The 26,123-nt window shown below is 39.1% G+C and overlaps 1 protein-coding gene across 1 annotated transcript; it reads right to left on the bottom strand.

The window, feature by feature from the left end:
- Positions 1-238: 238 nt before the first annotated feature.
- On the bottom strand, positions 239-26,123 carry tagapb (T cell activation RhoGTPase activating protein b). Its single transcript, XM_059356271.1, has 14 exons — positions 26,049-26,123; positions 20,740-20,825; positions 14,203-14,373; positions 10,455-10,619; positions 6,729-6,770; positions 5,772-5,856; positions 5,612-5,665; positions 5,174-5,237; positions 4,818-4,963; positions 4,302-4,463; positions 3,462-3,571; positions 2,926-3,112; positions 2,569-2,650; positions 239-2,221 (listed from the first exon to the last, which is right to left on the bottom strand). The coding sequence occupies exons 1-14, from the start codon at positions 26,121-26,123 to the stop codon at positions 1,083-1,085; spliced, it is 2,568 nt and encodes an 855-aa protein (XP_059212254.1). The 3' UTR covers positions 239-1,082.

Here is a 26,123-nt window from a genome sequence, read left to right as displayed (position 1 = left end):
AGGAAACAATGTACTAACACTAGAGAGGAAGGAAGAGAGGTGGCATCAGCTCATAGACAAGAGCAGCAATTCAGAGAAAAACCAAATCCGCCACACCATGTGACCGAGTCTGGTTTCCTTCTGTTAGAGCATCTGTGCCAGAACATGCTGTTCTTTTAATGAGGCCTGTTAGCTTGGGTTATGCAACACGTAGAGCAAATAAAAGTTAAGTCACAGAAGTGTTCTGCCTCTAATAATTGGACTGAGGAGTGCTACAGGTTCAATACATCCAATTATACAAACTTTCAAAAAGAGAAAGAGAAAAAATCCATTTTAATTTTCCTTTATTGAATTGTATTCGTCCATTTAACCTAAAACTGTGGAACATCATGTCCCTGGAAGTTCCACTGACAAAGATTACACATCTATATCTATCTCATTGTATTTACAATTTTGCATACAAATAAACAAAGCATAGGCTATCACAAGAAAAGTGCTTTAGTGTAGTGGAAGGAAAACTCCATGCAAGGTGAAGAGGATTTTCAAAAAGCAGAAAAACAACAAACTTGTGCTCAATGTGCTACACTGTACACATCACATTTGAAACAAGAATCAACAAAAACTTCAGACGAAACAGAAAATCAACACACATAGCATATTTTATCCACAGGTAACTGTGTTTTCATAGCTTCATTGTGATAGACCATCTATCATAATATCTTTTTAAAGGTGTACTCTAAATAGTACTACTAGGAACGTGCAGCCGTGGAGGCAGCACATAGCTGACATTCATTCAAAGTGTAACAGTGAAAAATGAACAGATTGGACTTTGTGTACATATACAAGCACTGTTGTGACACGGAGCTGCTCAGCGGGCACATCTTTTACGTCAAACCAACCACAGAAGAGAGGAGAGGAGTAGAGGAGGAAGTAGCTGCTATTGTGAAGTCACATACTCTCTCTGAAGTCTCTGAATAAATGAAAGATGCTTGCAGGGTTGCTAACTTGCAGTATGAAAACTGGTTCTTCTTCAGCTTTGCCCACAACTCACATACATGTGTGTACGTCTTAAAAATCCAATCTGTGAAACAGTTCAAAAGTCATCACACATAAGACTCCTTGGCGTAAGACAATTCCTCAAACACAGGCTGGCTACATCTCCGTGACACGACCTCATGGCGCCCTGCGGACACAGACTCCGACATGGCTCTCTGGCGGAAAGGCTGCCGCAGCTGGACGCCGCCGGCTCTGTCCTGTGCTGCCTGAGCAAAACAGTCTGCGTACTGATTAACAGAACAGGTAGGTGGGAAGTCATAATTGACAGAGGATGGACGGGACCTCCTCCCCAGCTGTATGGCGTCGTGTACCGTCATTGCTCCGTACTGTGGAGGAGGGCCTGCACACTGCATCGCCTGCTCGTAGGACGGAGGCCTGCAGGGCAGCTTGCTGTCCACCTGCTTAAACACCTCGATGGCTGACAGAGGGCGAGCTCTGTGCAGAGGCTCTGCTGGTGAATCTGCTTCACTCTGAGAGTCCTCCTGGAGCGTTTCACAGGGAAAGGAGTTTTCTTTCTGAGAGTCTCTCTTCACGCTGCTCCTGTTGAAGGCTCCTAAGCTCCTGGTCCTCATCAGGACCTTACTCGCAACTCTCATGGACTGTGACCGCCTCTTCTCATCTGCAATCGGTTTTGCTGTGTCCTGCTGAGCCTTTGCAGGCTGGTTGTTTGTTTTCCGGGGGCAGGTGGGCGACCCCGCAGGGGAGCCGGTGAAAACAGAGCCCTCGGACTGATTCGAGGCAGCGCTCTCGAGAGAAGAGCACGAGCAGTTGCCCGACATGTACGGCAGCTGATCCATGTTGGAGCTGCTGCTCAGTTTTGGAAAAGACATCGGCCGTGCTCTACCCCGTCCTCTGGTCAAGAAGGAGTCATCGGAGATCTGCTTTTTCAGAGGCTGCTCCTCAAAGTGCCTCCTCTCCACCGAGCAGTCGTCGTGGCTCCTGGAGTGGCTGCTCAGGCTCAAGAGGTCAGCCGAGGGGAGGATGATTGGCTCGGAGCAGCGGCGGTTGAATGGCGGCTTTGTGTTGAAGTGAGCATCAGCTGGCCAGGAGGAGGTGGCGAAGCTGGGGCTGAGAGAGGAGGATGATCCGCTCTCTCCATGTGCCGAGCCGCCACTCTCTCTCTCTCCATCTCCGTCTGGGTCGGTGCTGTCATAAGCAGAGTCATGATGCTGAGAGGACAGCGAGTCTGCAGAGTGACAGAAGAAAGACATGATTAGAAACCTCAACATTTTACGATATTTATTCTCATTTATACAAACACACATGAAGTTAACTTGAGTTAGGGACAGTATAAAAATGATTAGGGTGAAGGTGGGGTTAGAAAATTAGGAGGATTTATATATTTATTTTTTTTCTTTAACCAAATTCAATTCTTAAAAGTCACAAAAGTCAAGTCATTAACATCATCAAATCACACATTAACAACCCAAGGAACTAACACTGACATTGGTTTTTGAGGTTCTACACCCAAATGATTTGTGTACTGTCCCTAAAGGAAGATGATAAAATATTTTATTGATGTTTTAAATGTACCATCATCAGTATCCAGCAGATTTGGGATATTCTCTCCAAGTATCTCACAGTGCTCAATCAGGAACTGAGTTAGCTCTGTGACCTGCAACAAATCAGAATAAGAAAAACAATAAGTTAAATTCAGAACTGAAACTTAGATAAGGAATTCAAAAGTCTAGAGCAGATACAGTTGAGACAAGTCGCTTCATCCAGTCAGGATAATGTGCTTTTTATCCGTACTTAACTAAACAAACAAAGAGCAAACAAAAGTCGATGTAACTTTACTTTTGAAACCTTTTGTGGTTTTCCTGCACTAAGAAACCACAAAGCTTCAAAGCACCAGAAGTGAGAAAGTGTATTCATAACGCATCTATCTACCTTCTTCATCTGCTCCTTCTGCTCATCCAGCGGCGTGACGTCCAGCTGCAGCAGCGTGGGGGCGATGCACACCGCCAGGTTGTAGGCGTCCATCTTGTTGGTGTCAGCGTTTTCGAGGATGTGATGGAGGACGCAGACGAGGTGCTGCAGGAGGAGCTTGTTGGGCCCCGGGAGGTCGTCTACCACCCTGTCAGCGGGTAGCAAAAGGAGAAGGAAGGGGGCAAAAAAAGAGAACAGGAAGAAGACATTAGCTTGGCGCTCTTTTTTTTATGTTAAGTTTCTTCCTTTTTTGAAACTGATGATAGATTAAAAAAGAGAAGTGGTTTTGTTATTTAGGCCAAAGATGGAGGACAGCGGGAATTTTCTGCAAACTCCACTCAAAATACCCATCTGTTTACTTTTGACCACAGAAGCAACCATAAAAAAATACCAATAGACTCCATTTGACATATAAATGTCATGTATGAAGACACACAGAGTCACAGTTTCAGCTAAATGCCATTGTCTTGACTGATTAGCAGGTATTGATTGCTTACTTTCTGATTCCCAGAGCTCTCTGCTGGGCGTCTTCACCGTCCAATGCTGCCATCCAGTTGTCATAAAGTTCAGACACCAGCAGGCTGCCAGGAAGCTCCTTCAGAAAACTCTGCAACAAGAAAGAGGAGCGCTGGTGAGACACACATGACTCATACATACATAGAAATGATCAGCTGTGACACTCAAACTAAACTGGTGTTTGTCTTTAGGTCTGGGTTTTTTTGGTCGTTTTGTATAGTCATATTGAGTCTTTTTTTCATTTATTGTTTTGTATCTATTTGTAGTCAGTTTGTGTCTAATTTATGTCATTTTGTGTCCATTTGTTATCAGTTTGACTTTTGGGGTCTATTTGTTATCATTTTGTGTATTTTTTTCAATTGTCAGTTTGTGTCTTTTTTGGTAGTTTTATGTGTATTTAAAGTAATTTTGTGGGGGGTTTTAGGTCATTTTGTGTCCCTATGTCGTCAGTTTGTGTTTTTTTGGTTCGTTCTGTGTCTCTTTCATCAATTTGTTTCTTAACTTGGTCGTTTTCGATGAATTAAGTCATACTGTGTCTTTTTCTTTCCATTTTGAGTTCATTTGTAGTCATTTTGTGTCCTTTTTATTGTTATTTTAAGTCTAGTTATACTAATCTTTTGTCTATTTTGTCAAATTAATTGCTAAAAAGCAAAATACTCCCCCCACCAGTGTGGTAGTAGTGGTGGTAGTGTAGTAGTAGTAGCTGCTGCAGCCGTATGGCAGTAGTAGTTGTGGTTGTGGTCTTGTTGGTAATGGTCACATACCAACACACAGTCAGAGTGAGGTGAAATGGTAGCATGTGTGTATTAATGGGAACGTACTTTGAGCAGCCCGACGAGCAGGACGACCGGCTGGCCCCCCAGGTCCACCTCCTGGCCGCTGTTCAGCTGCTCTTTGATCTCCCGCATGTTTTTGGTGTTGCATGGTTTGCGAAACACACCCTCTGTGGACGGCCCTCGCTTCCTCAGCAGCACCAGCACCTCCTGGTGAAAGAACGGGGACAAGAGGGGAGCAGAAAAGTGAGATTTTTGTAAACTCTGTGTGTTGAGTGCACTTTGGGTAGAGCGTAATCAGGGTGAAGATCGTGCAATTGCATGGTTTCCTGTCCTCAATGACAAATTCTAAGAAACTCAAAAGGTTATGTAACCAGGTGTTTGTTTATATTCAGTCTTTAGTAGTTAGATTCACCAAAACAATAGAAAATTCTGTCCAAAGTGGAGGTGTATTTTTTAGCAACAAGGGAAGTTTAGTTTATCTCTTCGTCTTCACCTACAAGAGAAATTCGACTGGCAAGAGGAAGTGACAAATCTGACATTTAAGGCAGAAAGTCAACTTACTGTGACTGGTTTTGGAAGTGAGCTTTCATCTGGGCATACTTTGCAGAGGGGCTGTCCAAACAGCTGCGTCTTGGTGTCGGTATCTGATCGTCTTTTGATGAAACTAGGGCCCTTTGTGAGCCTCCGCACCAGTTTCCACTTGGTTTCTGATGGGAGAAGAAATTGTTGAATTCAACATGTTGTGTTATTCTTACACTTGTTTTCACAATAGTTTAAAACTGGTGCATCAAAACCACAGTGGCAAAACTCTTATCAGTTGTTAGATTCCCCTTCTCTGTCTCTGTGGTTTCTCATCTCTACACATGGCACCATTAACGAGCCCCACCCTCCAACAAAACTGCCACTTTCAAACTCACCAATGGGTTGCTTGTCCTCCTGGTTATGCAACTGTTTTGACAGCGCAGAGATCTTTGCATCGCCCTGGCAACAAAATAAAGAAATAATGTCAATGTGGTGATAAATATGCAAGAGGAACATGCAAGAGGAAGGAATAGAGAGGGGGTTGTGTTTTGTTTTTTTTCAACCGCCCAGTGACACACACCCTCACTGAGCATGCCAACTGACACGTGAATGAGTTTGAGCGGAAAAATTATACAACACAAGCAAACAATCAGACAGAAAGATCATAATTTATCATCTTCAAGTAGTTAATTGTTTGCATTCATTCTTAAATTGTGATTAAGTGTCACTTTTTTTCCAGCTACAATAAACATAAACATAATAAACATTGAGCAAGTCGCATCTGAGCACGAGGAAAGGTGTAGGTATTTTGGGGGATTTTTTCCTGTACTTACATCAAGTGGAAACTCAATGAGTTGTTCCATGCCACCTCCTGTTAGAGTTTTAGTCTATAAGATAGGTGAAGAAAAGAGAGACAAGGTCAGAGAGAGATATTATGAGGGGAAATATTCTGTTTTCTGTTGGACATGGCGGAGCAGACGGAGGGACACTTACTGCGATGGTGCTGCTCAAAACCTTCATGAGGACGTCTGGAGGGGAAGAAGCATAACCAGCTCTCTCTTTTGCGTCTTTAATTTTCCTGTGACGAGGGGAAAAAAAGACTATTTGTCATCAAAGTCTTTGCACCCACTGCCTTCTGCATTTTGATGTTACATAAGCACACAAAATGTCTGTTTATTCACACTTCTTGTGTATCAGCTTTACACGTAAAATTGTAAAATAAAGATAAAATGTATAGATAGACAACAGATGGACTGTGTAGACTAAATGTTGACCCTATTTGTTGTTTCTGTCACCACATAAATGAAACGACTGTACATTTAGTCGATGTGTTGAGGAAATTCCTGCCAAGAAAATGTATCTTATTTCCATATGCGGAAAATCTCCATAAACACACCAGCAAACTTGTAAAACCCATCACCCATCCTTACAATCTCAATGTTAAAATTCTACCTGAACACATTAAAAATACTGCACAAACTCCAAAGAACTGAATTTGACTTATAAATCAACCATTTTCCATGCAATATCTATTATTCCTCTTCACGACTTCAAGCTTACATTCCCATGTTATTGTTGTTGGAATAGGAAACCTGTTGTTGATAAAGTAAAAAACAACCTAATATTTGATCAATATGTCATTACGTACGTCTTGAGTGTCAAAATGAACACTGTTTTTCCTTATTTAAAGATGTTATCTTGCTGTTATCTGTACCATCTCTACCAGGTTATGTAAAATGTGATAATATTTTGATATATATAATACAATATTCTTTTAAATGAAATAAAAAATGACTGATACAGATAGTTATATTGATTTAGTTACTTATATAATGTTCTCAAAATTGATCAAAAATAGTTTTATAATAAAGCTTGTGTACAGCCCAACTCCTAAGATGTTTTGTAGATAACATATAGATTATTATCATGATAATAATTGTTGTTTCTTACCTGTGCAGAGTATCTAACCAGCGTTCTTTCACCTCAGGCGAGCTGTTGGCAAAATAACAGCATGGTATGAGTTACTAGTCCACAGAGAGAATCAACAGCTAACAGATCTGGTGGGAGGACTGAGACGAAGTGCGCACCCACTGTCTCTTTTTATCAACTCTGGTGGAAACTGTAACTCAGTCATGGGAACAGGAAGCAGCGTCACGGCGGCCCCCAAACCAGACACCTTCCACTTCCTCATAGACGAGGTATGCTACGGCTCGACGTCCACCAGTGGAAACATGACGACGAAACGGATACGCGTGCCCACACCTGAACAGCTTCACCTTTAAACAACCTGTGATTCTCTGTGGCCTCATTAATGCCTGGCCCCTTACAGTATCATACAGTGTCAACATGTGAGCACATGGTTTCTTGTCCAGTTCCGTGTGATGTGAGTGAAACTTTCACACACTGAATCATTACCAGAGACAAACCATCATATTCAGAAAATTAAACGCCGTCTCGTTTTTAACAACTGAAATCTCACCAGGGGATTGATCGACTTCTTGGAATACAAAGCGAGTCAAAAACAAAAACTTTTTATGGTTTGGTGACTTTATGAGAAATGTGGGAGTCAGTGAATAACACAAATGACTTTATATTTCTTCACTGGTTGCATTTGGTGAGACAAATGACTTGACATTTACTGTTGAGAAACTTCTCTTTTTAGTCTAGGCAAACAGCATGAGACAGTGTTTTTTCATAGTTATTGTAAAGGCCAGTGTTTCCAGATAAAGTCAGCTGATGTTAATCCCCTCATATGAAGGTATGAAGGACCGCACTTCCCATTTTGAAACCTCTGGTCTTGTGATGCTACAGGGAGGACTTTCTCTTTGCAACTTCCCTGTTTGCATGAAGGCCACAGATCATATGACCATTTACTACAAGTGTGAATATTCCATGAACGGCCTCAGAGTGCGTTGATCTAATATGGCTCAAAAAAGAGTGACACTGTGTGCTGCTCTGTCACAGAGAAAATATCAGTTTGGCCTCAAGATCTTAAAAGCAATAGTACAACATTTGATTGGGTGTTTGGTGATTTTATGCTAATCTCTCATCTTAAACTGCATTAATAGCAGCTTAGCTTCACATAATGACTGGAAACAGGGAAACAGAGCCCAATGTGACTTATATTAGCTAGTAGTCTTCATTTATCCATTCATTATCCTAACTGCTTATCCACAGACAGGTCACATTCATGCTCTCATTCACTCCTACGGGCAATTTAGAGTCACCAATTAAATGAGTGGTGAGAACCCATGCTGACACGGGGAGAACATACAAACTCCACACAGAAGAGCTGCAGGCCGGAGTCGAACAGGTGACCCTCCTGCTGTGAGGCAAGAGTGCTAACTACTACTCCACTATAGTAGTAGCATCCAATTTTGACTTATTTTCATAGGCATATATATTGTTAAGGGCCTTTTAGTCTATGAGTACAATGAAGATTAGAGATTGGAATCCACATCAGGAATATGCAAATTATATTTTTGAGATTACTTTCAGAGATAGTCAAGAATGATAGAAACACTGACAGCTGATCAAGATTTGTCCAAACTCACAGCGTTCAATCTCTACATAACGTCATACTAAAGTGCATTTATTTAAATCAAGAGCACGATTACCCTGGATGTGCCAGTCTGCTACACCAACAGATAAACATTTTGGAGTGGGGGATTTCAGGAAAGAGCAGGATTAGTGTGTTGGGGGAGGGTAAACCGTAAACAAAAGATCCTCATGGCTACATATGAGCCAGATCGTGCTTGTGCATGTTTACTCAAACAAACACGAATACATTAGGTGAAGCACGACTCTCAACATGCTTCCATTTGTATGTGAATCATCTGCTGCATCAAAACTGTAAGTGTAAAAAGTAATTTCAGGTCAGGGGTGGCCTGGGTCCAGACCTTTACCTTCTCCACTGATTCATATGGGTGCATTCAGCCCCAACATAACGTATCAATCATTTATTTAAAATAAAAACAGCTGCATTGAACACCCTGTTGTGTATGCAAACACGCTGCCTTTTTAAACCTCCTGTTATGTTCGTTTTTTCAGGAACAGCAATAACCTGGGTCATGTTTAATAATTCAAAAGTGTCAGAAACTAAAACATCCCAATAAATCTTGTTTAAATTTCATTAATAACTCCATTAGTAACCATTTCAATCAATATTTAGTGCAATGGTGTTCTTTACCTCCCACAGATCATGGTTCAATGAGGATAATTCACTCTTTTTCATCAGAAAATGCATGTTAAAACTTTTTTTTAATATACATTGGAAAGACCTACATATAAAATACAATGGTTTTACATTACATTGATTTTTTTCAATTTTTATTTTAAATTTTTTCATTTCATGAAAAAATACTTATTATTTTTTTAAACTTTTAAACTTTGAAAAAGGTCAATTTGACCCGCAGCATAAGAGGAGGGTTAATAATGCAAGGTTTCATCAGAACTTCAATACAGACTGAGGATCCAGATTAAAGATTAGACATTACAGAGAATAAATAATGGTTTAAAAAGAATCAAAATCAAAGAGACATCAAAGTCTCCACAGCTGGGTTTGTGAAAAACGTATGTCTTTAATAAACCTTACGTTTCATGAGCCCAAGATGATTTTATGCTCATTGTGCTGGCAAATAAATTCATACATGAGATGCCTTAGAAAAGTTTGTTTACAGACGACGCTGCTGATTGAGTGACACCTCTGCCTATTGCACACTGTGTCGAGGGAAAGCGTTGTTCGTTCATAGCGAGACAGTGCGCTCTGTTTTGAAATGTAACGCACTCCTTGCATCATCGCATGAAACAGCAGTTTCTCAGTTAAAAAGAATCAATTCAATAAGCGCAGCAGGGAGACTAAATATTAGTTTATCAGGCAGAACTAAAACCATTTTTAAGGGTTGTCAAGCTGTGATTTTAGATTGCATGTTTTCTCAATTGTTTTTAAGTTGCTTCACTCTTAGAACCCTGGAATGTTGGAATGATCAAGGCGGGGTAACGCTTTATATTAAGGTCCTTGTAATAACCATTAATTAAGAAGTAATAAGGCCCTTGTAAGTCCTTACAAGATGCTTATTAACATTATTGTGTGTTTATAAGCTTATATAAGTGTTAATAATGGCATTACAAACACCCATGACCCACCCATTATGTCTTTGCCATGCCTTTATTAATCTTATTTTGTTTGCTTATTGATATTAAAATATACTTTATTGGTCATCTATTATAAGTTAACTATAAGTTAACTATGCTTTTTGCAACTACTGGATCTAAAGCGAGAACAATGCCTTATTACTTGTTAATTAATGGTTATTTAGGATTTTATTATAAAGCGTTACCCAAGGCGGATAAGTTGGTCTCAAGTGATTGGTCAGAGAAAATCAAATCCCCGTCCACCATGAAAAATCAATTTGAGTGGAGGCAGTGTTACCAGCTGACAATAATTTCTGACATTAAGCAACATTCAAGAGTGATCTAGGTGGAATGAGGGATTACAGGTGGATTCTAGGCACGTGCAGGATTAGTCTGTAAGAGGAACAATTACAATTACAAAAACTGAAGATCCTCACAGCTGCACATAAGCATAGCCGTGCTTGTGCACGTGTATGCAGGCACGCAGATATGTCAGTCATCATCATCATCATCATCATCATCATCAGCTGCTTGTCTACTCACTGGAAACACACCAAACAAAATGTGAGATCCCAAGCCAAGACGAGGGTCACTCTGAGATCAATATCCCCCGTTGTTCCCTCCTCATCCTCCGGTTCATCCTCAAAACCATAAAGCCACATGTCCTCGAGGCTCACTCTGTGCTTTAGACGATAACTGGTAGTCGACCTGTTCAAACAGAAGCAGAAAGTATGAATGAGAGGCATCTAAATAGTCCTTTCTGTTCCTATTTCTCACAGTATTTTTTTCATAGAATATTGCAGGTTTCAGTTCCATAAATTAATGTCTCAGTAATCATTTTTTTCTCCTTCTATGATGGATTTTGAATATAGTGATAAAATCAGATTATCTTTCTCCTCACTAGCAATATGTTTTCTCTATTTGTGAAATTGCTTGACCTGGAGAAACCAATAAAAGTTGAAATTGAAAATGTAATAGCTTCTTTTGAAAGCTGCACCGTTAAACAACCAATTGTACAGAAATCATCTCTACAAAATTAGTTATTTACTTTTCGTCCACTTGAATGGAAATGTGTTTTCTGAACATGAAAACAATCCTGTTAACAACCGTCTTTGATGCAGATAATAACATAATAACCGTAAAGAACGAAAGACACAGTGGTCTCACCCTAGTTAACAGTTATATGTAACCATCATTAGATGTGGGACTACAGTGCAGCCTATTAAACATATCAGTGCCTTTGTACTACTGTATGATTACTGATCTTGAACACAGCCTGTGGACCAAAACATCATCTGAATATCAAAGAAATGCTAAATTTTTCCCCCTACCATGATGACAAAATGCACTTGTGATGCTTTTGATGGACATTTTATCGGTGCAGCAAGATTGCAAGGCTTGCCAATTCAAATTTCTGTATAAAAAAGCTTTAATAGCCCAGCTGGTCTTGTAGTTATTCCTCTGAAAAGCAATGCACTTATAGTATATAGAATTTATAGCTATCCAACCATGTCCAACAATGCAACAATGTCCATTTGTTGGAAGTTATGGCCAGAGTTTTTTTCAGCCTAGCTGTTCTTAAAACCTTAACCAAGTGTAAAAAGTGTTTTTCAATAAGAGATCATCGCGTGCCACATTTCCAACAAATATGTTGCATGGTCTAACCCTCAAATACGACTCACAGGAGCGTCGTCAAAATGAGCGCCCCATACCGGTAGGAGATCAACACGTCAGACTCACAAGTCAATCTTGAAACACATCGCTCATAGAAACTGAAGACATACCCTAAGCTTTAGTCACTAAGACTGGGTGGAAAGTCTTTAGGGCGGCTATTCATGAGGCAGTGACATGCAAAAGTCCTGTGCTTGTAAACACCGTCTGACTAGCAACATGTGCGCTGTAGAATCAATCATCCGCAAAAGAAAACATTTGCGGCAAAAGCCTAAAACCAATATCCACACACCGAGTCAGTGGCTCAAAAGTAAACCTGTTCCCCCGGAGGATGTTGAGCAGTCCGGTGGCTCAAAGCCTTTTTCATTCAGCTGCTGAACCCCAACATAAATTATTGATGTTTTAAGAAGTCCATTTTATAAAATAGATCCCTGTATCTGCAGTTTGTTTCACTAGTACAGAGTAAAATGAGGGGAGAAAATCCATTCTGGTGTGATGTATCCTTGACGAAACATAAGGAGGTGGAGGTTTGATAGCAGCTGTTAAAGTGACTCTATTGTATTTTAAAAGTGAAGAGACAGTGAAAGAGTCTACATGAAAAAGCTTTTCAGAATGGTTCAAAACACAGCTGTCCTTAAGAGTAAATAGAAATTGATTTGCTATACCTTCATGTGGCCACACAAACAACATGAGATTGTGAACCCTGCTGACCTTGGCGTGTTTGCAACAGATTTTTGCAGCGCTAATAGGTTAGAGTGGAATATAGGAAGAGAGTCAGAGAGGAGTGAAGAGATAGGCAGCGACCATCAGGATACAAGAGGTGTTATGTTCAAGCAATATAGAGAGAGAAGTGACATCCAACTGACCGGAAGTAATATAGAAAGACAATGAGAAAAAAATGGACAGACTGAAACACTCCACTGTGATATACTGTGCACTTTATGTACAGGGTCACTTTATGTACAAGAGCATCATTTAAACAGCACAACACAAACTATTCTATTTTAAATGCATTGTTGTGTTTCCAATATACTGCGCCATCAATTATCTGACATGAAAGAGTAAGTCAGAAAATCAGATACACAGCCTTTTCTTTCTTTTTGTGGCATTACATTTACACGGTTATTTTTCCAGCCCTTAGAAAGCTCACTCACTGCCACAAAGATCATTATGTTGCTGAAGGTTGAACTCCATATGAATGGTGAACTGAATGCTTCTTAAAACTGGTACGCCTATAGTACATAACAATCTCTAGAAGTAATAAATGATCATATATATATATATATATATATATATATATTGACTCAAAAGACTTAAAGGTCTTTTTTTGTACTATTGTCCCAGCTGTGGTTACCTACTGGAACAGTGGGCGGCTTGTGCTACACAGATGAGTGTTATTGTCCTCCCACTCAAGAAATATAAACTTCCACTGGCTTTGACAAACAGCCCTCATCCGACTCCAATGAGCAACAACTTTTAAAGCTTGTTTGTGTTTATTTCTCCTCTTGAACTCTGGGTATATAAATCTTCAATAAAATGCTGTCTTTCGAAGGAGAGGTTTTCATTTTACCCACTGATAAAAAAAATAACAAAAAGGTCATTAAAACTGTCTTTTGGTATCATGACCTCACTGACTTTTTTTCTTTTTCCCTTTTTTTGGCAACTGTATGCTGCTTTGATAGTCATACATCCCACCAAGATCAAGTGATTACAGGTTAGAAATCCTTGTGCAAACAAAGGTAAATAAAGCAATAAATATATAAATAAATAAAAAGAGATTCAAAAGAGAGAAAAAATCAAATTTGAAGTCTAAATTCAAATCACATTTCGGTAGATTTATTATTTATCGTTTTCCTTTACATTTTGACCAATTGGACTGTCAATAGAGAGGGAAAAAAAACAACAACAAAAAAACAAATAAACATTGGCAAATGTAAAAGGGGGAGATCACTTTAACCTATTATGTTGTTAACTTGTTTTAACTAACCTTTACATTTATACTAAAGAAGAGGAGTTAGGAGAAATATAGACAAAAAAAATCACTACATTTTCAGATTTCTTCCCTACAGTATCTGGCAGGTATTAATTGCTGGTACCAAACAGTACACAATACTTGAAGGGGATTATTTACATTATGCACATACTTACTGACATGTTTTATTTGTTTTAAAGGAAGCAGAGTTTCAGCAGATGTGTTGAAATTACTTATTGAGAAGAACTTTTTTTTTTAACCCACGAGTTTCCCCTCATGTGACTCCACTCAGAGGGAACCACCATGCTTTCTTTTTCTGTTTATCTACAGTCAGAGTGACTTTACATAAGTGTGCTGGGAGAATCCCTAACACTCCGAGTTTACTGTCCAAACATACAGGTTTGGTTTTACTTCCTCTTTCACTATCCAAATTCAACTGTAGAAATGTGTGAAATTTCTCAGCAGAAAGTCACTGAAAAACCAGATCAACTGTATTTCCTGTTTGTTTTGTATTGCATGTATGTGGAGTCAGTAGTTTCCCAGTGGTATTGTTTTTTTGTTCCGTGGACACCTTTTTTTTCTTCTTCACATTTGGCTGAAATCTCCATCTATATTTTTGGTGTGTTTTTTAATATCTTTACTCCTTACTTGAGTTTAGCGAAGACAATGACATCGTTGAAGAGGAACAGATGCCTCTCCTTCGTCTTGGAGCCCTCGGTGACCTGAACACACTCGTCCAGCAGCAGCTCTCCGTTTTCACTGGTGAGGCCGAGGACGAATGGACTCTGCTCTACTGAGACCCAACAGGAAGCCTCCTCCCTGAGGAAAGGATATAAAAAAGATTACCATGACAACCCACAACCAGACCAGTCTAATTTTGGTAATTATGTTTCTGTACTACATTCTTTTTAATGTGTTTACAACATTTTGCAAACTGATAAGGCCATAAAGCTTAGAGAGGTCACTAGAGTGTATGAAATATGTACTTTCATCAACCCTAAACTACTTGTTTTAAATACATTTTTAAAAAACGTTGACATTTTGTTGTTACAGTAAATTGCTTTTCAATTGAAGGCAATGATACAAAACATCCTAGAAGTCTGCATTTGACAGGAAACCACCAGCTAAACAATAATTTATGCTTTGTTTACAGTATTATTTTTTTTATGATTTCTTAAAAAATGTAAATTCAGAGATTTTAAGGATAAGTTTATTTTGGGGGGGATCTTTGTTTTCTTTCTTCTACAATTCTACGATGTCATTTAGCAGACGCTTTTATCCAAAGCGACGTACAAATGAGAGTTAATACAACATAAGCAAGGATGAAGTCAATAAACATAGCAAGAGTAAGTGCTGTGGGTTAAGTTCGAGTCCATTAGGACGCAAGTGCTTTATAGGTCGCAAGAGCGGTCAGTTCGATACTTGTCGTAGTTGTCAGTGTAGATCAAGAGTGAAGGTGTTCAGTAAAGAGTTGGTCTTCAGTCTCTTCTTAAAGATTGAGAAGGACTCAGCAGACCGGATGGAGTTTGGAAGTTGGTTCCACCACCGGGGCACTACAGAGGAGAAAAGTCTGGTTTGAGACGTAGAGGCCTTCAGCGGTGGAGGAGCCGGACGTCTTACATTCGAGGAGCATAGTGGGCGGGAGGGTTTGTGGACCGGAACAAAGGAGTTTAGATAAGCAGGGGCTGTGCCTGTTGCTATTTTGTAGGCAAGAGACAAGGCTTTGAATTTGATGCGGGCTGCGACCTGGAGCCAGTGCAGAGAGATGAGGAGTGGAGTGACATGTGCTCTCCTGGGCTGGTTGAAGACCAGACGTGCAGCCACGTTCTGGATCATCTGCAGAGGCTCGGTGGTGCACGCAGGAAAACCTGCCAGTAGAGAGTTGCAGTAGTCTAAACGGGATACAACAGGGGCCTGAACCAGGAGTTGTGTCGATTGCTCGGTCAGGTAGGGTCTGATTCTCCTGATTGCTGTACAGGGAGAATCGACACGACTGGCCAATTGAGGATACATGAACCTTGAAGGTCGGTTGGTCATCAGTCATGACACCCAAAAAGTTTCGTGCAGAGCTTGTGGGTACAAGTTGCATGGATCCAAGCTGCAGATTGATAGGCTGATATAAGGTCGGACGGGGTGGGATGACAAGGAGCTCGGTCTTTGAGAGGTTGAGCTGAAGGTGATGTTCTGTCATCCATGTTGTCCACAAGACAAGCGGAGATACGAGCTGAGACTGTGGGGTCATTTGGTGGGAAGGAAAGGAACAGCTCTTTATGGTAAACTAAAGAAGTTGTAGTTCTATAACAGTTTAGAAGCGAGACGGTTCACTGACCACTCAGTTCCTCTGTTTTTTTACTGCCATGCACCTTTAGGAGACTAGCAGCAGATCTGAGTTTATTTAGTACAATGGGAGAAATTAAAGTGAGCACAGATTATAAATCAAGTCTTTTGTCCCAGAGTCACCAAAGTAAATATTGGACCAAAGCCACATCTTCTGAACAACATCACAGAGACCTGTCTCTGTCTCAGCAAATCACTCTTGGTTTCAAAGTTAACACACAACTGACTGGGTGTTGTCATCTTCATAGGTAAGGGTTATAAGAAGCCTGTCCCACCTAAAGATAACGGATCCTAAGAATATACTGCATTGAATTTGACCTATGATCACTACTTGCAGCTGGTTGTTGAGTCAAGTATCCAGATGGTAAAATGTTGGTTACTGAACAAGACTAACAGCCTCCTGCAGGTGTGATATAGGAAACCACTAAACATTAGCAGACAACTCAACAACAACAACAGCTGAAAAGGTTGTTCTTTCGTAGCCTGAAGCTTGACCTGAAGAAACCCACCATGTTTTCTGAAACAAATATAGTCACAGACTAATCAATAGTCTCCGACACTGTGATCCCTTCCCAAATATCACAGATAGACTGGAATTACATTTTAATATGAAGGAAAATGCCAGACCAATATGTGATGTCATTGCCTATCTTAACAGATCAATACACTCACCAGCCACTTTATTAGCTAACAAGGTGTACCTAATAAAGGGGCAGTGTGGTATTCTGCTGCTGTAGCCATTTTGCATTGAGTTTGGACACGTTCAGAGATGGTCTTCTGCAGACCTTGGTGGTAGCGAGTGGTTATTTGAGTTACTCTTGTCTTTCTATCATCTCCAACCAGTCTGGCCATTCTCCTCCGACCTCTGGCATCAACAGGGCATTTTGTCCCAGAGAACTGCCGCTCACTGGGTATTTTATCATTTTCAGACCATTCTCTGTGAACCTTAGAGTGGTTGTTAGACAGACAGTTTGTGAAATACTCCCACCAGACCGTCTGGCACCAGCAACCATACCACGCTCAAAGTCACTTAGATCCCCTTACTTCTGCATTCTGAGGCTCACTTTGAACTTCAGCAGCTCGTCTTCACCATGTCTACATACCTAAATGCATTGAGTTGCTGTCATGTGATTAGATATTTGTGTTAATAAGCAGTTGAACAGCTGTGCATAATAAAGTGGCCAGTGAGGTTATAAAGTAAATTACCTGATATAATTTCATTATAGGAACACACTTTAATTAACTTTAATAAACTAATTTAATTAGTGGGATTACTTTTCATCTCATGTGACATTTCAGACTATTTACTAAATTCTTTAACAACAATAAAATAATCTTAAATTTACAAAAAAACTAAATTATGCAGGTATGTCACTGCAGCACAGCCCTGTCTAAAAATTAACACATTAAATCATCATGTAAGTCAAGGTGTACACACAAGAAGTAAGAGTTGTTTGTTCGAAGTGATTATGAAACTAGTTTTGGTCATCACTCTTCCCACTGACTCTGGGTTCAGGGCAGCAATTCAAATTGTTGCAGCATAGGTACTTTCCCCGTTAACCTTTTTGGCCTACTGATGACACATAAAATGCCGGCAAATAAAACAGTGGGAGATCTACAAACACCAACTACAGCATACAGCTTATAAAATGATCAACAAACACAACTACTTACCCATCAAAGTAATACTTCAACATTTCATGCTCATATGATTGGAGGCCTTTTTTCAAACTGACACCACAAATCTGATTTTTGGCATCTCAAGATTGTATCTGGATAGTAAGTCTAGCTGTAAAACTTCCACTTAAATTTTTTTTTATACTTTTTGTCATGGACATCAAAGTTGGCTGATAAACTAAGCTAAACTAAGCTAAGCTAAACTAGGATTAAACATCTTCTGGCTGTCCGGAATATAACTTCATATTCAACGGACATTTATGAGAGTAGTAGGGGTTGTATGAGGTTCCGCAAGAAAACAGATTCTCAGAATGTTCCTTGAATATAAGTAACAGTCACATTATAATTACTATAATGTATTAATAATGTAAACAATGTTAATAGTCAGTCTTAAAGAGTGTTTTTGGTCGCCTCTGCACTTCATCCTTAATAATAATAATCATCATCATTTCATATTGCTTGTCAAGATATCAAGCTAAGTTTGGTTCTCAGTTGGCCCTAGTCTAATCACTCACTAATCACCGGAAAGGAACTAATTAAATTGATTGCACTGCATGCACTCATTCATAATGATGTTAAATATGTTTGTACTTTCTTAGTGTTGTAGTTTGAATATGTGTTGAGTTTTTGTACTTATGTGAAACAATGCATGACGCAAAACACATTTTAGAAAATATTCTGATAATAAAATAAAATCGATTAAATACCTAACGAAATATCTACAGCTAATTTTCTTCAGCATATATTTTTTCTAACCATCTACGTCAGTGGCAATCCCACTATAGTGAAACTACCACCCACGCAGTCCCCCGCCTCATGGTAATGCACTTGATACGTGTTTGAGCACTGTATAGGTGGAGGTGTTGAGAGTGGGTTGTGTCTGACATTTCTCTTATTTGCTTTGTTGGAGTCGCCCACTGGATGCTCGGTGGGCTTTGTTTGATTACAGCAATGACATCTGGAAAAGGTTAAAGGGGTTAAAACATCAGTTAAAGAAGAGGAGGTGATGAAAGTCCCCCACATAAAAACTCTGAATTGACCAAATACGTGAAAAACTGTAGGTGTGTTATGACGCATGTTTGACTGGCAGCACGATCCTATCAGCAGGTACTGGTCTTTCAGTCATACAGGGTTTTCTTATATAGACCACTAGAGCGGTCCTTAATTATTGATAATATGTAATCAGGGCTTGGTGCCTGGATTTTAGAAACTTAAGTCAAACTACAAACCAGATTTTAAAAAAAAGTTGCGATGCTGTAAAATAAATACATTAATTAATTAATTAATTAAAACAGAATATAATACTAGCGTCCTACATTCAACTAAATACAGTACAAAGACAAGATATCTAATGCTAAAGTTGGGAAACTTTTATTTATCTAAATGGTAAATGGACTGCACTTACATAGCGCTTTCATCCAAAGCGCTTTACACTACAGACTATACTCATTCACCCATTCACGCACACATTCATACCGGTGGCTGAGGCTACCAGGGCCCACTGGTATTTCCATCACACACAAATGAACGCAGCATCGTTGGGCTATTTGGGGTTCAGTATGTTGCCCAAGGATACTTTGACATGTAGGCTGCCATGGTCTGGGATTGAACCACCAACCATGGGCGACCGCTCTACCAACTGAGCCACAGCCGAGTAAATACACATATGCTCATACTAACTAACCACACCATGACCTGAGCCATTGCTCTGTCATGACTAAGAGTCTTGATTTATAGTCCTCTAAACCAGTGGTTTACAAACTTTTTGTGCCCAAGGCACGCTAAAATCTAAGCCAAAATCTCAATGCACACCTATATTCATATACATGCAAAATAGCCTCTATAAAATGTGTTATGACTCTTATCTCTCTATATTTAATTTCTTTGCTTTAATGTGTCATACTCTAATAATGCCAGCAGCCGTCAACCGGCAAAGGGCTAAATTACATGGTTCCCTTTGATGGTAGTATAGAATTTGCCTCAGTATTGGAAAATTAGTGCACACAAAGTACTAATATAGTATATGTTGTGTTGGAAAATGTGTTAAGATATAACTCTAATACAAAGTGTATATTTCACTTTCTATGAAACATTAAGGTGAACCTCACAATATGATTCTTAGAAAGATTGCAACACAGGTTGGGACTTCCCAAGGAGTACAAGATTATTATTTAAAAAATAATAATGGGGAAAAAAACACTCTTGATATTTTCACAGCTTTAAGTATGTTTCTTTCTTGTGAAATGCCACAAACTTTCATCTCGTCATCTCATCATTTCGTCTTCAGTCTTATAAAATGCCATAAGACACAAATCGATCAATACCAGGCAGCTGGTCCTCTGAGGGGTTTTAAGTGCGGTTCAAGGGGTTTGAGCTACGTGATCAACCTGCTTTTTCTAAACTCTACTCTGTAAATCCCCCACAGGGACATCTGTGTTTGTGGCTAAAACAGAAGAGGCTGTGTGGACATGACAGTTTCTGTTCAGCACGTGGTCGGAGCATGACGGGGAGGGGAGTGTGAGGACAGCATGTGACGACAGCTGAGGTGATATGAGTTTCCAGTGTGTGTTCCATGTGCTGCCACCTATAGGCACTCTTTTGAAACTAGTGTCTGTGTGTGGAAAGCCCTTTTTTCTTTATAATAATAATAATAATAATAATAAAAACCAAAATATAAAAAAATGCTCAATTCATCATCCTCAAGTATAGTTCCCCCAACTTTTAAGTTTGTTATGTAAAATATGTACAAGCCTGATTCCAAAAATATTTATATTAAACATAATCAAAACAGAGTGAGATCAATTGTGCACTGACATTATCCCAATTTATTCCAACAATGTTCTGGAGAAATCTGTATATCTCTTTAAAGTAAGAGTGCATTTAATTTGACCGCCTATCAATGGCGTGATATACCCGTCACCTCTTAAGTTGCTCTAACTTCCGGGCAAACATTATAAAGAGGTTCTTCTATAACAAGCTGATGCAGGAACATTATAACGTTACAAAAAGACAATTGTATAATTTCAAATATTAATAACTTACTGTCAATAAATCATTAAAAAAAGAAATACTGTGTAAGAAGATAATCCCTCATAAATATAATAATCATATACTGTATGTTCAGCAAATGTTCAATGAAAGGAAAAAGGATTAAAACAGTGATGTACTCACCTGATTGGAGACCATGGCATCCCCAGCGCCTTCCCAAAGACCAGCGACGGAGCCGAGAGTCGTCTCTGAGCCAAGTGTCTGAGGTGCTGTAAGAAAACAGAGGGCTGGTCAAAAGGAAACAATATATATCTTCATTTATCTATGTATGTATGTTTATGTATATATGTATATGTATGTATGTATATGTAGGGCCTTATTGTTAAGTTTAAACACTACTTGCCACCACGTACCACAGTGTGATTTTCACACTTAAACTAGCTGTAAATAGCAGCTGTGACGACTGACACACCCCTTATCTTAGGTAGATGTCTTCACAGTTGAAGTGAGACATCTGTTTCCATATTGTCCTACAGATGACTGTGAACATTTAGATGATAACATGACAAACGCTGCAATTAAAAATCCTATTTATTATCCATTAAACAAACAAATACTTTCTCGATTAACACTTTTGTATATCAAATGTCTGAAAAACATGTTAAAATGTCCGTGCCCAAAAGCCGAGACAAAACATTCATGCTTTATTAGTATTCATAAATGTTTAAAATCTCTGTTCAACTCCCCCATGCTGTCTGATTTAAGAAGTCACTTTTATCAAACTAGACCAAGAAAGCATATATGGTTTGCCCTGTAGAACAACATTCATAAGTGCAAATCAAGGTAAAACGCCCCCCAAAGAAATGTTATATTTAAAGTACCAGTGTGTGGAATTTAGAGGGATTTAATGGCAGAAATTAAATATAATATTCATCATTCAATTATATCACCTGAAACTAAGACTTGTTGTATTTTCATAAGAATAGATTAAGTCCTTTATTCCTACAGTGCTAATAGGCTAAACAATTAGCACTGTAGCAGTAAAGTAAGTATGTGCTACAGCAGTATGTGTTCAGTTAGCGACCTCCATTTGTTTATAACAAGCACCGGAGGACAGCTGCTGTGTGTGTGTGTGTGTGTGTGTGTGTGTGTGTGTGTGTGTGTGTGTGTGTGTGTGTGTGTGTGTGTAACAAGCAGAGTGTGAGAGCATGTTATGAAACTATGTACGTGCATTACAATACTGCACCACTAACTTTAGAAGTTTTTATTGGTCAATGGGGCAACTGATTTATGCTGCTTAAAGATAGCAGTGCATCAACAATACACCTAAACAAATCTTATTTTAAGACAACTACATTTGCTACTCAAACATGGATGATGAGCTTAAAAATGACAACTGCGTGAGCCTGAAACCAGCAGTGACACGCAAGCAGAGTGGGCATTATCATGACCAATTTGAGTTATTTCTGCAAGATGAGGAAATATTTGTAATATAAAAGAACCACAATTGGAAATAAATACAAGTTAAAATCCTAATTTAAAATACCAAACTCAAATTGAGGCTTAACTATCACTTACTTTATAATTTACAAACTTGTTCAAAGTTGCTTCGAAGTAATGAAATATGAAATCCATTACTGAAAAACTGCACAGTTCTCCTATAACAAGTCTACACCACTGATACATTGTGTTTGTGTCTAAGAGAGTTTTCAAAGAACAAGAATAGAAGTGAATGTGGCAAGTTCTCCAGAATCATTTATATAAATCACCAAGTGGTTCTTGCATCAGGCCCAGTGCTTCATTCTGCTGTGACCTTCAAATCAGCAATGGAATCGAGATAAGAAAGAAAGTCCATCTGAGAGTCACTAGAAAGTATTGACCTTAAAGGTCAATGCATATGCATCCAAGAACAATAATTTAAAATAAGTTATATTCTCTCTTTATCTCAAGAAAGAAGATTGTTAGGAGATCTCTTTTCATTTACTCTCTGTGTGTTGTGACCAATGTCTTTGTGTGCATAGAATGCCATTAGAATAAAGACCCTTTCAGTGGTTGTTGGACAATTCAGCCATTGCTATAGAAAATAAAGTTTTAGAGGCCAGTGCCACACAAAGTGAAATCCAAGCCTCACTTCATTTACCAAAAGAAATTGCTTTCAGAGCATGTTTATATTTACTCTGTTGAATAGATACGACAAATCCTTCCTAGGGAAAACGACTGAATCTCGATGAAGCCACTCTCCCAATACAATCACATATGGATTCCCAGCAGGGTGCGATTTTGATTGCCTGACGTATTTGCTGTTGATTGCTTATGTATCAGCTCAGATTCTGCGAAGCAAAAATAATGCCTTCACACTGCAATACCAATGTCAGGTTCTGGTTTTGTTTGGAGGCCAAATGAGAGACTGACTCAGGTTAGTGCGCACAAAAGGAGCTTATTGTACAACAAGACTGTTGCATGTTGTCTCTCAAATCTTTGTTCATCATTATATCTTTCAGAACAGGTTTGATTTTCTGCATCTTTCAAAAGCCTTTGCATCTAGAAGGTCATTTTACTACTCAGAACTATCATACATGCAATGTTTATCATAAGTAAATAGTACACTTAAGATACTCAAGCTGCTCCGAAGCTGATTACATGTTGAATACGACAGCGCAATTTCAGCTACAAATGACAAAAATGAAATCCACCAATGCTTATGATGAAGAAACTCATTTGATGCAGGCAGCTACCTCATATTCTCTACGCAGGGAAAAAAAACTGGATACTACCCAAGCTGAGAAAGCACACACTTCATGCTGAGACAGTGCCCCACTTGGGCCACCAAATCATAAAGGCCTGGACACTGCTAACCTTTAAATCATGATTTCATTTTCCCAGCAGTACCAGTCGTTCATACACACAAAAACTCTTTTCTTGTTTTTTTTATCTGGGTGAGAGAAAAACAAACAGATTTTCCATCTTGTTGTGGCTCCTTTTGTGCTCTAATTAATGAATAAGCAGAGAAACCACAGCTAACTAGAGCTGAGGACAAAAAGAAAAGCAGCACAACAAAACAATCAAAGGCAGGAATACGTGACAAAGCCTCTGCTCCTGGCCTCTATCTCTGCTGGTGTTCAGATGGTTCAATGCGTCTACCGCCTCATAATTGACAAGAATACCACGTCGTCCACTTTCTTTATGTTCACTCAAGAGCTGACTTAACATTTTTCACTTAAAAAATGATTGGAACACATTTCCATGTACTTCAAACAGTGTGAAGGTCCTCACGTCAAAGGGCCATTAAGGAGAAGGAGGAGAGACGGCCGGATCAAACTGCTGCTCAATTAGCAGATAAGAAAATCTTCATGTCTCCATCTTCTGGAAATCACTGTATTGGTAATAAGTATGAAAGTGTACATTGAATGGATTTCTTATCCTTCTCTCAAAAATATTTGATTTGGGGAAAAAATCCCTTTTAGAAACTGTTGTTTATACTTTAAATACAGCAACTACTCCAGCTGCTCTGAATTTATAATACTTCTACACTTTGACATCTTTCATTCATTTCTAATATTTTAAAAGTACTGATGAAAATTGTACTGATCTTTAATTAATTAAGCCACATGACAGTATATAAGGTAGTTAGAATTAAACCTATATGGACAACACAGAAATTCTGCTTATATAAATGCATCAATACAAATAATCTTATGATATATTTTGAAAATATAAAACAATCTGAGTGGCTCCATACTGTTTTACTGAAGTAGGTTTTCTCTGAATAGATCGTTCTCCACTGCTGATATTTTACCTTTTGAGTCCCTTTTTGGTGTTTTTTTTTTCCCAAGCGCTATCCTGACCTGTACCCCGTACTTGATTTCGTATGTACAGTTAGCAGCCGACACAGTTCAACGACAGACAGTGAAATTTCAAGAGGACGAGAGCAATTTCTCAACTTGCATGTCTACAACGCTTTGCACGGTGGGCGCCAACAGGGACTTCATGGTGCATTCAGGTGCACCTCATAAATACAGGAGACTTCAAAACAATACAGAATGCCTGACAGCTTTACAGCATTACACTGTAACCCAATTATATTTTTATTCTTGTCACCTGTGCTTTCTTTACATAATTCAAATGGTAAATGGGGTGCACTTATATAGCGCTTTTATCCAAAGCGCTTTACACTACACACTACGCTCATTCACCCATTCACACACACATTCATACTGATAGCCAAGGCTACCGGGGCACACTGGGGCCACCTGCCACCATTGGGAATTCATTCACACACCGATGAACGCAGCATTGGGAGTTCAGTATCTTGCTCAAGGATACTTCGGCATGTAGCTTTTATGGTTGGGGATCAACCACCAACCTTCCGGTTACTGGACGAACGCTCTACCAACTGAGCCACCGCCCCGAATTCAAGACTTTCCACTATAAATTGATGTGGAAAGGCACAAATTGGTGCTAAATTGACCCCTGACCCCAGGTTACAAAAACAAATTAATCAAGATAAAATGATTATTATACAACATTCTGCCTTGTATATATAATATTTATTATTTACTTTATTCAGTTGAACACCTCCGGGTCTGAGGAGGGAGGCAAACCAGAAAGTGTGCTTTTATAGATATAAAAAAGGACGTTTACCGGTTTGGTCTCATAACTTTGACCCTTTCATACTGTATTTTCACTTAATAATTAATTTTATTTGAACGTTTTGTCCAGTAAAAATGTATTGTTCAGCATTTGGTTGGACTAACAGACACTCCAAGGAGTCGCTGTTCATTTTTCTGAGGTAAATAACATGACATAACACAAATGAACATCCCAGTTAATGCTCCAGTTAATGCTAAAATAAATGTCGCCAGATCCATCTTGCTCCTCCACGATGGCGAGATGGTGATGGGTGTAACGCTGAACTCGATGCTTCCAACGGGCCACAAACCAATGGGTGACGTCACGGTGACTACGTCCATTATTTATATACAGTCTATGGTTGAACAGTTTAATTATATTTCTTATTTCAAAGAAGCCAGTACTGAGCCACTATTTATATATATTTTTTAGTTATAAGTTAAATAATTGTGAATATGATGTTTGCCATGATCGAGCAGCCCTCCAATTGTTAGTTTGTTTGAATGAAAAATCGAACTTTAAAAAGCACCATTTCCACTGCCATGTTCATTTTTTTCTAAATGAAAATGTACATAAATAGAAAGATTTATTTTAGTACACAGAGGCGTGTATGTGTTATTTTTCTTGCCATACCTTCGTGTCTGTAGGTAAAATGTTCCTCTCCTTGTCCTTGACTATTACTGGCTTTTCTCCGCATGTCTTATGTAACACAGCTTTTTAAACACACACACAGCAAATGATTATAGTGTTTTCTTTATGTAGGTGTCAATCATGAGTGTTCATGAGTCTGGAATAATGAAGAGGAGCAGCATCACACTCAGCGGTCATCTTTTTTCACCTTTGAGTGGCGGATCAATACTCACAGGACGTAGAGAAGCTGCAGCATCATCGTAGCTTCCTCTCCTCATTGCTGCAACTCCATAATGTGGAGAATCCAT

The sequence above is a fragment of the Centropristis striata genome, chromosome 18 (genome assembly GCF_030273125.1).
Source record: "Centropristis striata isolate RG_2023a ecotype Rhode Island chromosome 18, C.striata_1.0, whole genome shotgun sequence".
In the NCBI taxonomy this organism is placed as follows: domain Eukaryota; kingdom Metazoa; phylum Chordata; class Actinopteri; order Perciformes; family Serranidae; genus Centropristis; species Centropristis striata.
This window is presented reverse-complemented; position numbering and strand designations above follow the sequence as displayed.